Genomic DNA, 16,120 nt, shown 5'->3' on the forward strand with positions numbered 1-16,120 from the left:
TAAAATATATTGTCAAATATTATCTAGATATTTTCATTGAGTAGTACACAGGTAAGCTTGATTTACGACCTGAAGGGCGAAAAATATGTGGAAACGACGGCCTCCATTCCGCCTAAAATTTATCTTTTTGCGAACTTAGAAAAATATCGTTTTATCAGTTCTGCGAAGGACATGCGCTCCCGCTGTTGCAGCGGATATCCTCCACTGCAGGCGAAACACATCCAATCTAGCACTTTTCATTAACTTATCCCATAAACAAAAAAATAAGTTTTTCGCAATTAACTTCATGGAAACTGGGCGGAAGAAAAAAATAAGCATGCGCGCAAAACATACGAAGTTCATTGACTGATACTGAGCAGAGCTATATTTTTGCCATGAAGAGCCTATATATGCTCTGCGGTGACCGTTTGGACTCCAGACAGCTGCACGCTTGAACCGTTGCAGCGTGAAAAAGACCGCTGATCGAAGTGCCATTTGTTCTTGGTCTCGTTGAGCTAAAATTCATAAAACATGGCCTTAATACCGTTCGTCGCAACAGTCGTTATCTCTTCCTTTCTTTTTATCGGGGCTCAAGAAACGAATGACTGCACTGACCCGAGAGGCCGGTTAGCATGGAAGGTAAGAATATGCTTCCTTCTTTCTCTGCGAACTGATGTACGTATTTCCTTTGCCTGGGAAAGTAGCCAGCAGATTTGACCAGTATCTGTGGCCTAACTATTGCTGCTTTATTTCTACAGGCATTGCAGTCCTCCGATAAAGGGCACATGCTGTACACCAGCTTTGATGCGTCTGTCATTGTGTGCACTTACGTAACGCAGAACAGTGAAGACAGCAGTACGATGTCCGTACGTGGGAAATTCATATACCAAATCAACGACCTTCCTGTCGTGTAAGTACCTCACATATTTTATGTTATCACTTAGATATAGTTCCTAATTAATGTGATTGAATATTTATGAGATCACTTTATTGGGGTTTTAGTTAGACGAAATCGGTTATAGAACATCTTGAAAAATAAAGAAAACATAGAAGGACTTTTAAGGGATAGAGTAAAATGTAAGAATAACTTCAAGAAAACATTTTTTCCGTATTTTTTAGTCTTTTTGCGAGACTTTTTGTTCCCGAAGTAGAAACTCGGACCTTATAGAGAAAATATCGAGTATTCATGATATTTACCACGGAGAGATGGTTCATGATAGTACACCCAGATTCAATAGATAGGTGTCCCGAGCTTGGAAAATAAATTTATTTGACACCGCATTGCTTGGTGATATCTATTTTCCGGTGTAGTCTTGTATTTGTCCGTTCATGTCTCAGCCAGACAACCCGAATTTATGACGAGGTCTTTTGTTGTTGTTGTTGTAAAAACAATACTTCGTACATTAACATTTGCTTCGGCCTTGAATCGCCAACTCTATTTAAATGGAAAGTGAAGCGGTTGTGTGTGTGTTTTTTTTTTAAGAGAAACACTCTTAAATCGACTGTATTTCGCCTTCGGGGTTATGAATATCAAAATAATATTTCAGACTGACGCGCAAAATAGCCCCAACAGCACTTTGAAAATAGCGTTGAAGACCCTCCTCTCTGTCGCGTTCGTTACGACTAGGGAATAATAACGAATTATGCAGAGATCTCAACATTTCCGTGCTTTCCGGAAGCCTTACCCGAGCAGCCAAAAGTGCTCCAAGCGTTCCCTCACAAGCGGCAGGCGCAAGGCCGCTGAAACTTCTGGGTATGACGTCACACCCAGTGGCAGGTTTTTTTCCATTTTGATCGCGTCTATAGCTACGTGCGGTCGAATATTCGTGATATACGAATTCACAGGAAAAACATAAGATATAATTTCCTCTATCTCGTTAAAAACAAAACAAAAAAAAACGTTCCAGTTTCTTTTTATGGAGCGATCATTATTAAAAATATATAAAAATACGACATGAAAACAAAATATATTTAATTATGCTTTCTCAAACAAAAAAAGCTAGGCAAATGAGTGGACGGGATCGCACTGCCTCAACAAGTTGGCGTTTATCGCGGCGCCCATCGCGGAGCTCATCTCGGCGCCTATTGCGCTTTTCGGGCGATAGGCGTCCCGAGCAAGTCGGAGTTTGTGTTTAATCCCAGGGATTGGACACGCAAAGCTGGTGTTGAATCTATGCGCCGCATTTGAATATCGTCCCCAGATCTAGTCGCTCACGACTATTAGCCAACCCGATGAATACATCTTCAGGTTTTGTCGAGGAATACAAAACAAGTGTGGTATGTTTTAAACTCTATCATTAAACTATCTGTACGAAGTCCAATTCTGCCGAAACTTCGGGATACTGGTTGTGAAAATAAAGATGACGGTTTCAAGAAAATTTATTCAATATCTCTGCACTATAGGTACTGTAGACAAGTACTCTCGAAGAACCAACAATAAACCGCACTACAAGCCAAGTTCCATATTATTCTGGTTTGTATGATATAGCTAGTTATGAGATAATAACAATGGTTGAAACAATGACAAGGGATGCGGCGCTCTTGAACGTATGGTGCATCAGTCAAAATGATGAAGCACGATATCTATACTCGTAGTAAACCTCTAGAAAAATATTTAACCATGCAGTTTATAGTGGTACTTTCCCCCCATGCTAAATGTAGCAAGAGTGTTACCAAATTACAAAAATGTAGACAAAATCAACTGTCCAACTTCCGACTAATTTCGGTATTAAGCAGTACCAACACTATATTTGAAAAGATAATACCATTTAACACGAAATAGCATTATAGCAGGAGAGAAGCGCAGCTTTTAAACATACAAATCAACTGGTACAGCAGTCTCAGTTGTAAGCCGATTCGTCAACTCGCCCGTATACAACAATCAAATAGCAGTTGGTATCTTTTTATATAAAAAGACTTCTGATTCCACTAATAAAAAAATATTAATCGGAAAATTTGAAAAAAAAAAACAGTGCGCGTTCTGTGGCTTCACTTTGGATTTTTTAGGAGCTTTTTATCATCCCGATTTCAGCTAGTCCATATCGGGGATCAGTACTCTACCAGTGAGAGGGTGTTAACAGGAGTGCGTCGGGGATCCGTGCTGGGACCGATCATTTTTGCCTTCTATACAAACTATTCGCCTAAAGCTATGAGCAGATTACATGCAGTAATGTACCCAAATGATACAATATTATTTGTATACGGAAACTCTTGGCATGTATTGGAAGTAGAAATTAATCAGGAACTTAGATTGATAACAGGTTCATACAAAATAAGTCATCATTAAGCCAAAAAAAAAACAATGTGGTGTTCAATTCTCCATGCAAAATCATGCCAAAAGATGCACAAAACAAATGCATTTGAAACATAAGTTTATTCAAGAAGTAGAAAATATTAAATATTTAGGGGACACTGATTTTTTTTTCAACTGAAAACCACACATTCAAACAATATGTAAAAATGGGATATTACATTTACACCTTAGTTATCACAAGGCAGTATTTTGATTTGAAAACACTAAGGTTAGTATACTACAGTATTTTTAATAGTCGTCGATGATATTGTTTAGAATTTTAGACATTTATGTATCAAACTTATTTACAACCAAGAATCAAGCTTCAGAAACGAGCATTGCGAATATCATAATACTTGTTTTAACGCTAATTCAGCTCTTTATTTAAAAAACAACACACTGAACAATGCCACTTAATATGTACAGACAAACAAAACTGTAATTCAAGTACGTGATATTTATTCAATAATGCAAAAATAGTCCAAAAGCCGGGAGATGTTGTGATTAAAATGAGAACACCGACTTCACATAACAAGAAAAACAAACCTCATTAAACGTTTCGCCTCCCATGCGGGAGGCATCATCAGTACATATACAGGAATGAGAGAGCTTCGGTCAACGCAGTCCTATTTATCGGGAAGGTCCATATAAGCTTCCGGGAGGGGGCCACGGTTCTTGTTGCACGCCGTCTTATCTCCGCGGATGAACCATGACTCGAGTAGTTTGCGTGAGCCCCGTCTATCCTCCTTCGCCAAGGTCGTCGCGGCTGTGAAGTCAAAGGTGTGTCCTGTGGTCCGCGCGTGGTCGACCAGCTCCGTCTTGAGACGGGTGGCGTTCGTGGAATACTTGACGTCACGTTGGTGTTCTTTCATCCTGATTATCTTCTTGCGTCCGGTCTCCCCAATGTACGAAGAGCCGCAGACCTGGCAGGGGATCTTGTACACAATGCCTTTCTCCGTATCCGCAGGGGCGGGGTCCGTTGGCTTAGACACAATGCTTGCTATAGTTCGGTGGGGTTTATACACAGTTCGAATACCTACAGGTTTTAGGGCGCGGCTTAGCGACTCAGACACTCCCTTAACGTACGGAATGCACAAGACATTACGTTCTTTGTCGGCTAGATTGGAGTGCGTTTTTCGTTACGTCTGGTTGATTACCTCATCTACAAAGCGCCCGGGGTAAATTCGCTTTTGCAGAAACTCTTGTACACGTGCGAGCTCATTAGCGCAATAGGTCACGTTAGAAGGCACAGTGTTTGATCTGTGAGCAAAAGTTCGTACAACAGACTTCTTATGCTGTACAGGGTGGTGCGAAAGAAAATCTAGAAAATTACCACTGTCACATGGTTTACGATACACCTTGGTTCCCATCCTGTTGTTCGGCTCGTCAGTTCTGATCACACACACATCTAAGAAGGACAACATGTTATTTTGTTCAGGCTCGTAGGTAAACATAATCGCGGGGTGGACGCTGTTTAAGCATTGGTGAAAATCATCAACAAAATTTTGTCTAGGATAACCAAAGTGTCATCAACATACCTACGATAAAACTTGACAGGAAATACAATCTCACCGAACACTTTCTCTTCGATATACTCCATTACAAGGTTAGCGGCAGTGACAGAGACAGGGCTTCCCATTGGACAGCCATTCACTTGATGGTTCACCTCTCCACAGTGGTAATTTTCTAGATTTCTTTCGCACCACCCTGTACAGCATAAGAAGTCTGTTGTACGAACTTTTGTTCACAGGTCAAACACTGTGCCCTCTAACGCGACCTATTGCGCTAATGAGTTCCCACGTGTACAAGAGTCTCTCCAAAAGCGAAACTACCCCGGGCGCTTTGTAGATGAGGTAATCAACCAGACGAAACGAAAAACGCACTCCAATCCAGCCGACAAAGAACGTAATGTCTTGTGCATTCCATTCGTTAAGGGAGTGTCTGAGTCGCTAAGCCGCGCCCTAAAACCTGTAGGTATTCGAACTGTGTATAAACCGTACCGAACTATACCAAGCATTGTGTCTAAGCCAAAGAACCCCACCCCTGCGGATACGGAGAAAGGCATTGTGTACAAGATCCCTTGCCAGAACTGCGGCTCTTCGTACATTAGGGAGACCGGACGCGAGAAGATAACCAGGATGAAAGAACACCAACGTGACGTCAAGTATTCCACGAACGCCACCCGTCTCAAGACGGAGCTGGTCGACCACGTGTGGACCACGGGACACACCTTTGACTTCACAGCCGCGACCACCTTGGCGAAGGTGGATAGGTGGGGCCCACGCAAACTACTTGAGTCATGGTTCATCCGCGGAGATAAGACGGCGTGCAACAAAAACCGTGGCCCCCTCCCGGAAGCTTATATGAACGTTCCCGATAAATAGGACTGCGTTGACCGAAGCTCCCTCATTCCTGTGTATGTACTGATGATGCCTCCCGCATGGGAGGCGAAACGTTTAATGAAGTTTGTTTTTCTTGTTATGTGAAGTCGGTGTTCTCATTTTAATCATTATTCAATAATACATGACTCCCATCATTTGTATTTATACAATCGAGTTCAATCGTGAGAAACATTAGAGTAAATACTTTTAATACTCCACGCAATAGCAATGCATATGGAAAACGGTTAATGCTGTATATGGGCACAAAACTTTGAAACCCATTAAGCCCAAACATTGATGAAACGAGACCATTTATACTCAAGCTAAAAAAGCAAGGCTTAGAAATGTTCAGAAAAGGGAATATAATCGTTTGAATTTCATTTGTGCCGCACAAGGGTGCCTGCGAGGATATAGGTACGGATTCATAGCAAGCGAAATAGGGTACGGGTCCAGTTGTGACTGCGAAATTTTCAATGTTTTAGTGAAGCTGAATAAAGACTGATTGTTTGATTGATTTCTTGATAGTATACTCGAAAATACGGTCGCAGAGAAAGCCGCAAAATTTCCCCCTCGTCTCGTTGTTTTTTTTAAATAATTTATGTCGCCTCATGCGCTTCAATGTCTCACAAAAAGGTCTGTGAGATTTCATTTTTATGCTTATTAAATAAAAATACACTTTAATGGGTTTGTTTAAAGAAAAGTAGTAAATCTTGAGACTTTATAAATAAACAGGACACGTGCTTGATTTTTTTTTACATAATCATAATGCATACCAAGTAACGCCCCATTTTTACTAAATGGTGATTGAGCTCAAATATCGTAACAATGGTCACATTTCAGGTATGTATACACTAATTAGTTTTGCTCTTCTCACCAATTTCTTTATGAACAAATATTTTTTTTATATATTTCTTGAAGACTCAAAGTTTTTTTCTTGTACGATTCGAAAATATATCACCCATTAATGTTCTTTCACGTTGTTTGCTGCGATCGGACAGATTGATGATTCAAGCTGGCTCTTTTAAAATACATCTATACTGATAAAGCTTAGCTACTTTCTAGCTATAATTATTTAAATCATATTGATTTGATTTATATAAAATAAATTCAATATGTACGAGTAAGTTCGATTTATATAATTTAAAAATAATTTTTTATTTGTTTTTATTTCAGCTACAATGATCCTATTACCACGAAGGTTGAAAACTGCGAGGGCCTCATAGCGGTATATAACGAGACAAGTGAGTGAAATGATAGTGCGCCGTAACTTCCCCATTTTACATAAACACCTATTTTAATATGCTTCTTGACTTTTGATCGACAGGAAATTCGAAGGTAATTAGATGATATTCATAACTAATAACACGCGGATAATATTAGGCAAGATAAAATTCAACGGAAAGTTTCTTTTCGCGGAATAGCATCATCAGTAAAACAGTATGCGAACTTTGGAAAGAAAAATGTAAGAGATTAAAAGCTAATAAATTCGATTTCGTGTCAATACAATTCAGTATCAAGTGTATCCTTAAAAGTAGAACGAACGGTTTACTTCTATATGTGCAAGTTGATGCCAGTTTAATTTTTATAAAGTTGTAGCGCTGAAACGGAAGGTTAGCACAATGATATTGGCAAATAGTGAGGGTAAATCGTTCTTAGAGATTTGAATCCCCAATTACAAAATTAGCATTGCTGGCCGTATGCGCTGTCAAAAAATCTAATCGATGAGTTGTAAAATTCACACTTGGCACACTTATACGCTTTGTTTGAATTTAGCTCAAGAATATTTATTAATTTTTTTTAAGATACACTAATATCATATATGCAAATGAGTTATACGGTCAGAGGAACACTATATAGGTCGACAATCTTGGCAATAGGTGCGATCATTAGTTAAAATTTTCGAATTATCTTTTTAATTAATCAAAAGTAACATATATGTTTTCAATTAAATACTTGATGAACAGCATTGAAAACCACTAAATCAGTCAATTTGAGTACGACTATAAAACACGTGGGAAACAGGGGGCGGGGGGGGGGGGAGCATCAACTTTACCATTTCCGTAGCAGACGTAAAGCAAGCAGGTGGGAAATGCGGATGGTAATTCAAGCAACCCTGCACCCCAGTTGCGAGCTTTGCGCCTGCTGCAAGAGTGAGAATTTTGGGGTACCTCTGCGTTTCTCATGTGCTTTAATTTGTTCGAATATAGACGGATTTAGTGGTTTCCGATAATACTCAGCCAGTTCTCATTGAAATCTCATATGTATTTTGATTAATTAAAACTCTAATTAAACATTTCGCTTAATTATGCAACTTATCGCGAAAATTAGCACCCTTTGCAAGGGCAGACTTTTTAGTCTAAACTAATTTTTAAAAAAAAGCGTCTTTCTATTACGTAGACACCATTTTGTTCAGCTCGGCAGACATTCGAGGGACGAACAACCGTCAGACTGGTACATAATTAACTAAATTTCGTTAATAAACGTTTTAATAATTGGTATTATCGGTCAAGTTGAAAGAGTAATTTGGAAGACAGCTGCCCTGAAAGGCTTAACCAACTTACACAATTAAAAAAATAAAAAATAACGCAACTGGCTTGGTGATGTGTGCTGTCAATTTCTCCCATGTCCATCCTCCAATTCCGAAACTGAAATTTCCGAGTGCGCCGAAAGATATGACGACGTGAGGCTTGTTGAATCGACGTAGGGTTTCGCGACGTACAAATCGTCATGATCTCATATCGGCACTGCGGCTGACAAGGTGTGGCTCGTGGTATGGAAACTCGCTCAGCACCTGTCTGATCAAAACCATATCCTTATTTTCACTAATTAAATTCTGAAATATTCATTTCAGTTAATTATACGACTCATGGCAAAAATTAGCAGCCTCCATAATGTCCCCCTCGCCGTATAACTCACCACCACAAACCGCTCTAGTGAATTTTTTACAGATATTTTGAAATAAATATTTTCGGAAATAGAATCAAATTCCCTGTACATAATGCTCGCGATAACCTTAAATGCAATCATGCCTGGTTTTTGGTGCTTTAACAAAACGTTTACATCACCTCAGGTGGAGAAAAGGTATCACAGTCCGTGATTTTGTACTCAAATTTTGAAACCTGCACCATCTTCTTTAATATAGAACAACAAGGTAAGAAACCAGCTGAGAGGCTGATTCATTCAACTCCAATAATAGTCTCCCCTTATATCTCAACACACCCGAGATCAAAGGAGGTTAATGAATCCATGTCAAGTAATAAATCCGTTATGAGTTTCCTGACCCCAACGATAAAAGGAAATGGGAACTTTGGGCATTCACTCAATAAACAAAGCTAACTAACTGTATATTCTAGCGTTCGCAGTATTTAGACTTTTTTTCAAATTAGTTGATGAAAAGATGTTTGCAAGCCCTTATATGACTCATTTTGCAAAACACCACTGTGAAGTGCCATAAGACACAGAAACTAAAAATGTATTGACTTCACCTCTGAAATTTACAATTTTAAAGAGTAACTGAACCTCTCTCTGGGATAGCATATTTGTGGTCATAACTCAGTGTACCTGCCCTAAGCATCCTAAAAACAAACATGACGTTCATGCGCGACCGAGTTTTCTATTATAAACGACATACAAAGATCGACACCAGATGGCACCATCGGACCAGAGGGGCAGAGCCCTGCCATTCCTCGTGCAACGGCGCCATCTGGTGTCATTGATAGATCCTAGGTAATCGATCTTTTGATACCAATTCTAGTAGAAAGATCGGCCACGCAATAATGTAATGTTTGGCTTGTTAGGATCATCAAAACCCATAGAGTGAGTTATAACCGCAGACTATTACAGAGAGGGGTACGTAATTAGTGTCTCTATTAGGGCTTCTAGACAATAACCTTATCTTATGCACTTAATATAACAACCAAAACGGCAACTATTGTCACCTGAATTTGCCATCTCCTTCTAAATAAGTTTATTCATTTTCACAAATTAAAAAAATAAGCAAGTGAAAGCAAAGCAGATTTTAAATACGCAAAATAGTAGAACATGTAGGGACAAAGACAGACAGTACATTAAATGCAGCTAGAAACCGATATCTGTCGCTCTATTTCTTCGTGTTTTTCAAATCATGCTTACCAACCCGCCCCAGCATGCTTTCGCAAGCATAGAATGCTGAATATGTGAAATCTGTCATACAATGTATGTACAAAAATATCTCCACACATTATACAGATCTGTGTCGCTTTCATTGGCAATAATGAATATATGATGTCAGGATGGTTTTTAGATGTTGACTTGTGGAATAATATTCCTATGGGTCATATAATTTTTAATAAGGTATTTTTTTATATACCTTAGGAGCGAAACTCGGTGCTTCTATTAGATTTTTAATAGGATAAGAGCGATATCTTTGCAAAACGTTTCAGATTTGAAAGATTATATCTCTGAGATAAAAATACTTCGTTTATTTTTGTCGCAATAATATAAATAAGGCAAATAACGTAAACCAGTCATCACAGCATTGATCAATATAGGATATCAGCTGCTTCTATACTATTACTTTCTTTGACAATATGTTTTAGCAGAAGTCCGCATATAAAAGAACGATACACCAGTTTCCTGCAAGAAACATATTTCTGCTGACGGCACGCAAATCTGGAAGATGATACAAAAACAAAAGTGAACAAAAGAGCTAATCAGTTCATGACAATATCTGTATTCTATACAGCAGATAAAAGAAGCGTTCAACTCTGATATTGTGGTGTTCATAGATGTTTCTGCGATAAACCTACCTCACTTGGTCGTAAATTTTTACGAAGTAAAGCCTAATTATGTTTACATATACCTCTCATTTTAATGCGTACGATTTAAGCCAGAGATTTGAGTCTGCCAGTCCGGCTTTATATTTTAGAAATATACCATATAATGGCCGGTGGGTAGTGAAAAATCAAAAGTAACTTTTAAAAAAGTCACCATTTAGAAATGTTCTCCTATAAAATACCTAGGGGACGAGCTTCCTGTCTTAAGGGTGATGGAGCACTCTGTGAATGGATTTGAGAAAATTGTACTTTTCTTAGATCGCCTTCCGAATTTTAAATAAAATGTTTAGTAGGGTACGTTGTTGGGCTAGTTGGTTCATCTTAGTAAAACATATAAAAGAGCGCAACAGAAAGATTAGGACAAGAAGTATACAGGACAGCCGCTAACTTTCAACTAGTTTTAAAACTTGTTGGAAGTCCGTTTCACGTGATGCTGCTTTGCCTGTCGTGTGTATATATGTGTTCAATTTTCCTTAATAAAACTAGTTGAAAGTTAGCGCCTGTCCTGTATACTTCTTGTCCTTGTCTTTCTGTTTCGCTATTTTATATGTTTTACTTAAATAAAATGTACTCTGTGTAATGTCTTCCGTTTTCATTTTCCAGAATGCCAGCTGTGGGCGTACGAAAACCCTACGAATGATGTTATCCAAGAGTGCCTTGGTACTTACAAGACGTTATGCGACGGAGAAATATACGAGGTTTACAACGCAACATGCCTGACGTGAAGTCCACCTTCTGAAAAAATATTGGCACCTAATATCATTTTTTGTATATTTTTGTCTATATACTTAATAATAGGAACAAAACATGCCACCATTTTTGTGTATACCTGACTTCAAACCAAAGGCACCTCCACACCTTACTATCACTTTCTTGATAATTAATAAAATACATTCTTCGAAACACCTTACTGGGAGTTGAAAACGATGGCCTGCTGTGATTAGGTTTCAGAAGATTTCGTACGAAAGAAGAACTGGCCGTTATGAGGTTATATATAGCCTATATAAGTTTCCAAGATAAAATAGGAACTTAACTTCCACTTCTTCAGTACTGAACCAAAATAAACTTCTTTGGATCAATTGTTTCCCCAATTGTGCTATTTTATATTGCTATAAAAGATATATTACATTTTTTTTTGCGAACACTGTATCTATTGCTTTGAAAACATTTTCCTTGTTTTTGTTAGTTTCGTAATGAAGTCGACATCAGAGAGGGACTGGTCGTAGAGGCATCATAGCTAGGTCGGGGTTCCAAGACATCAAAGGGGCTCCTTCTTCTTCTTTTCCCCCTCTTTATTGCTAAAACGGAATTGAGTTCTTTTTTTTTAAGTACATTATTTTTGGTGTAGCGGGAAAGACTCTGGCAATTGGAGTTGGTCTGTCAGAGGTCAGTAGTTAGAGATATGTGACGCTTGAGTCGGCCGACGTGCGACGTTTTACGACAATGCCTGGAGCTCGTCTCCGATTTGTGTGTTTAGTTTCCTATTCCGTTTACGAGTCCGAATTGGTTTGGACTTGTCAAACAATGCCTTCGCAAGATCTGGAGTGCTCTGCTGTCAACATTTTACGATTATGGAGGTTGGACGAAGAAGTTATGGACAGAAAGGACGACAAAGCGCAAGTGTCGATGTTGTCGCGGTTTCGCAACTCCCGACTGCCAAAGCTTCTGCGAACTGTTCACCACATCAGCTACCGCTGATCAGTAGGTCAAATGAGAGAACCGGTGGTAAGTGTAAAAGTCTTCAGTATTTAAAAAATAGCTGGCAGAACCCTTAACAGGTATAATATCTAACAAAATCATCCCCAATAAACAAGGCTATCAGAGAAATCAAAGTGGTAAGAAGACAGGTGTTGTCTAAGGTTGATTTCGCCATTTTCTTCTGCCAACATGACCTGGGAGAGTGAAGCAGGTTGCTCCTTTCGCCGTGAGATAGTATTATGCCCACGGACGAGTTATACGTGTGTAACCCGCCAGTCGTGACGAAGTATTTCTTTTTGTGGCAATAGAAAAACAGAGTTTTGTTCAAAATGCGGAAAGAATGTATATATTAAACATAAAGAGCCTCTGCCCATTTTTATGAGATCCAGTGTCTTGTACATTGGCAAGACTAAGTGGATAGTCCTGCATTGTATACCATTCAGTATGTAGTGAACAAAAGACAAAATTAAAACGGAAAAAGTTTCGTGAAATTCAGCACTGATCATGGGATATAGGTTCTTATGTAATGGCAGCTGAATTTTCGCATAATTTCAGTGAGTGTCGATCTGTTTCCGTACGTTCTAAGGAGAAATATACAATTTCAGGGGCTTGTCGCACACGGCGTGATTTTTACCGTCGACAGCAGATAGGTCTACAGGCCCACCAGGAAATGCCGCAGTTTTTGGGTGTTGGGTGTTGAACGCCGACATCCGTCGGCGTTCAACACCCATTATAATAAAAAGCGCGCATTTTTTTTTGTTTCTGCTTTTGTTTTGACATTTTTGTTAGCTGTTTTCGTCTTGTTCACAAAATTTGTGTCACTGTGTCAAGCGTGCACGCCCGTTTGCCTTAGATGTCACATCCGTATATCGATGTCGTTGTAATGTTGCGTCCCTTGGTGCAAAAGTAATTACACCGGAGACCCGAACGCGACTAGCTGTGTTCCGATTTCCGAACGAGAATGATCTTCGTGAAGCTTAGATATGAGCGACTCCGTGGGACAACCTCGTCATCTCGAGCCACACCAGGTTGGGAACTCTCCCTTTCTTTCTAGTCATTGTTTGCTCTTGCAGAAAGCACACGATGTAGAAATGCAGTCAAACAAGCGTGGAAGTGAAAATGAGAGTAGCTTCTCCAAAATTAACGTTTCGATATTCGAGAACCTTCACGTGGTTGGGTCCTTACCGAAACCAACACGCGCAACTTTATCTGCTTTGTCTGTACGACTACTGTCTTTTAGCGACTGTTATGGTGTTTCAACAGTTTTCAGAGGTTTTTCAGTTCGGTAAATGACTAAAACTCAGTACGTTCACTCGTTTGTTGTCTGTCCTAGTCTCTTCGATAGCACTTGCCGTTGCTCGCACGAAGACGCCTGTATTTGCTACACTCTAAGAAAAAGTGAGCACCCCCCTAGTCATCATGCGTTTTGACGGCTGTAACAACCCCACAGGCTCACTTAACTACCCACTGGGCTCGAGCCATTGAGCGTTACCACCCTGTTGGCAAGTGACAAGCATGGGGTAGTCACATTTTATAAACTCTTGAATTGAACATTCAAGTGCATGCAGTCGATCGTTCAATAGTAAAAGCCACTTCAAAAATCTCAAAAAGTACTCGAAACTTGTTTTCTTTGTGCGTTGGTTACCATTTATTCAAATTTGAACCGGTCGAAACAGGCGTGTGGCTCGGTTCGCCTAAACTGGCAGAAAACAAACATGCCAAAGAGTACAGGCAACCTTGGTAGGCACCTACTAAAACCCAAGGCAGATAAAAAGTATCGCGGTTGCCCTTTTTGGTTCCGTCGCGGATTTTACCATGTACTGCTAGTAAACAGCTGGCAGCTGGCGTCGTGCTCGAGGAGTTTAACCAAATCTCTAGAAAAGCACAGGAAGCTACGCACAGGCGTGAGTTGATTGGAATGTTCCCCGGACGAAATACTCTTGTCGTCTTTTATTGTGCGGTTCAGTAAAGAGCGTGCTCTCATTAAAGGTGTGATCGGTGAGTTCTGCGTGCAGATCAGTTGCAAATGGCCTCCTCGGTTCCGCCAAACTTGCGTGCCTGTCATACTCTTTTTTTTTTTGCTTTCAAGAGCAGTGAAGTATGAAGCATTGAACACCACGACTGGAGGCCGGACAGGACGAACGTACACAGATATCTGGGATCATGCCCGTGTATTTTAGTATTTCTCTGTCTTGGGATATATGATTCGCCTTCATTGGCTCATTTGGCGCATTTCATCGAGCATACTCGATAAAAAATGCTTGAAACAAGTGTGTGTCATCTAAGGTGGAGTACTTTGAAGGGGACTAGGATTTCAGGCCTTTCGGCACGCGTTCCTTTTACCTATATAAAAGATTCCAAGTAAATTTTCAAAAATAAGGCTTTGGCAAACATACACGTGCAACTTTCGGTTTAGACTTTTTTTTTTTTTTTTAGGAAAAGTACTGCTGGAGAAGCCAGCAGGTGCAGCGCAGAGAACTATGTTCTTGGCCTTCTTTGACCCTTGAGGCCGGTTCAGACACTTGCGTTTGAATGCGTTTGACAGTGTTACGTCGAGAACCGAAAGCGACTCACCGGCACATCTGTGCTTCGTATGAAGCGTGGAATCCAAATCAAGGAATCGTCTTGGCACGTGATATAAGCAGCAGGGATGTCCTAGTTTCTCGCTCCGCAACGCAGTCAAACGCAACTGTCTGAACCAGGCTTCAGATCATTTAGCATACGTATTTCGCGTTCGCTGTAGGTGAAGGCACGGGCCCGAAAACGGCAATTCTGCACTCTCCTCTTGGCGCGAGCGCGAGCGCATAGAACGCATATTTGAAAGACACGCGTTGAGCAGAAACAATTGTAGCGAAAAGAAGAAAACTGAAACAACGCTTCGGGGAAGACCGGCGGACGGGCCAGACGGGCTTCGCTAGAATCACCTGCGCGCGCTCAGTGTACTCAACATTTACTCAACCGCCGCTGAAGTGGCTGAAGTCATTCGGATATGTAAAAAGAAAAAAGAAAATGCATCAGCGTGTTTAGAAAGTTGTGATTGCAGAAATTGGTTTCGATAATTAATACAATTAATTAAACAGGATTCTGTATACTTGAAGTGTAGGCAAGCGAGAAAACGAAACTGATCAAAACGTGACGGGTAGCGACAATTCAATTTGATTTATAACCTGCAGTTCACTTTTGCAATGGATTAAATTAGAGATACGAGCGCTTTCGTAAGGGCAGTAGAGGAAAATAATATATACGGATAAATTTTGCACAGCCTTTCCGTATTTATGCAAAATATGACAGTGGTCACCACCCTAATCGGTCACAGAAAATACAGCAGTATAAAAGCTGGCGGTGTCGACTAGTCGTATATATAGGAATGTAGAGTGTCAATATCTCATGCTCTACCTTGTGCTGTTTGTGAACGCGTTTATGTATAATACTGTATGGTGTCTGCATGTCGCGTTTGTTTGAAGTGCAGTCTGGCGAGGGGCTCAGAGCAAAGGCGGTTGGATTCTTTTTCTTAGTTTGCGCGCTGTCCGTTAGGTGGCGCGTGTCGCCGCCCAATTCAAGGAGTCGCGCGTTTATGTATCTATATATTTGAGTGAAAAAATGGAGGCGCTCCATGGCTCCACGGACCAGCCACAAAGGGTTCGGTTCTCGGCCTCTCGTGCTCTCGTCTCAGTGGGATCAGTCCCATAGCCAGCTGAATGGGTGTTCCGTGCGGTGAATAGTGCGTGCACAGACGCGGTGGGATTACCAGAGACTTGAAAGTGGATAACGAACGCTAACAGGTGAGGAGGAGCGTTGAACGATCGGAACCGACACCACTTGAATCGGTGATGCCTCGCCTCGCCGCTGTCAACCGAAAACGCCGGATCACTTGCGGCATGCACAGCAAGCAGAGTGTCTGTTCAATAAAGACATCAGTTCATTTGCCGCTATACGATTCCTTCTTTGAATGTTTT

At 40.4% G+C, this 16,120-nt stretch overlaps 1 protein-coding gene across 1 annotated transcript; it reads left to right on the forward strand.

Annotated features, from left to right (window-relative positions):
- The first annotated feature begins 412 nt into the window (after positions 1–412).
- On the forward strand, positions 413–11,542 carry LOC115315119. Its single transcript, XM_040214305.3, has 5 exons — positions 413–618; positions 738–889; positions 6,826–6,893; positions 8,723–8,803; positions 11,070–11,542. The coding sequence occupies exons 1-5, from the start codon at positions 511–513 to the stop codon at positions 11,189–11,191; spliced, it is 531 nt and encodes a 176-aa protein (XP_040070239.1). The 5' UTR covers positions 413–510; the 3' UTR covers positions 11,192–11,542.
- Positions 11,543–16,120: the final 4,578 nt, after the last annotated feature.

This window comes from Ixodes scapularis, unplaced genomic scaffold, assembly GCF_016920785.2.
Source record: "Ixodes scapularis isolate PalLabHiFi unplaced genomic scaffold, ASM1692078v2 PGA_scaffold5__190_contigs__length_132052651, whole genome shotgun sequence".
Classification (NCBI taxonomy): Eukaryota; Metazoa; Arthropoda; class Arachnida; order Ixodida; family Ixodidae; genus Ixodes; species Ixodes scapularis.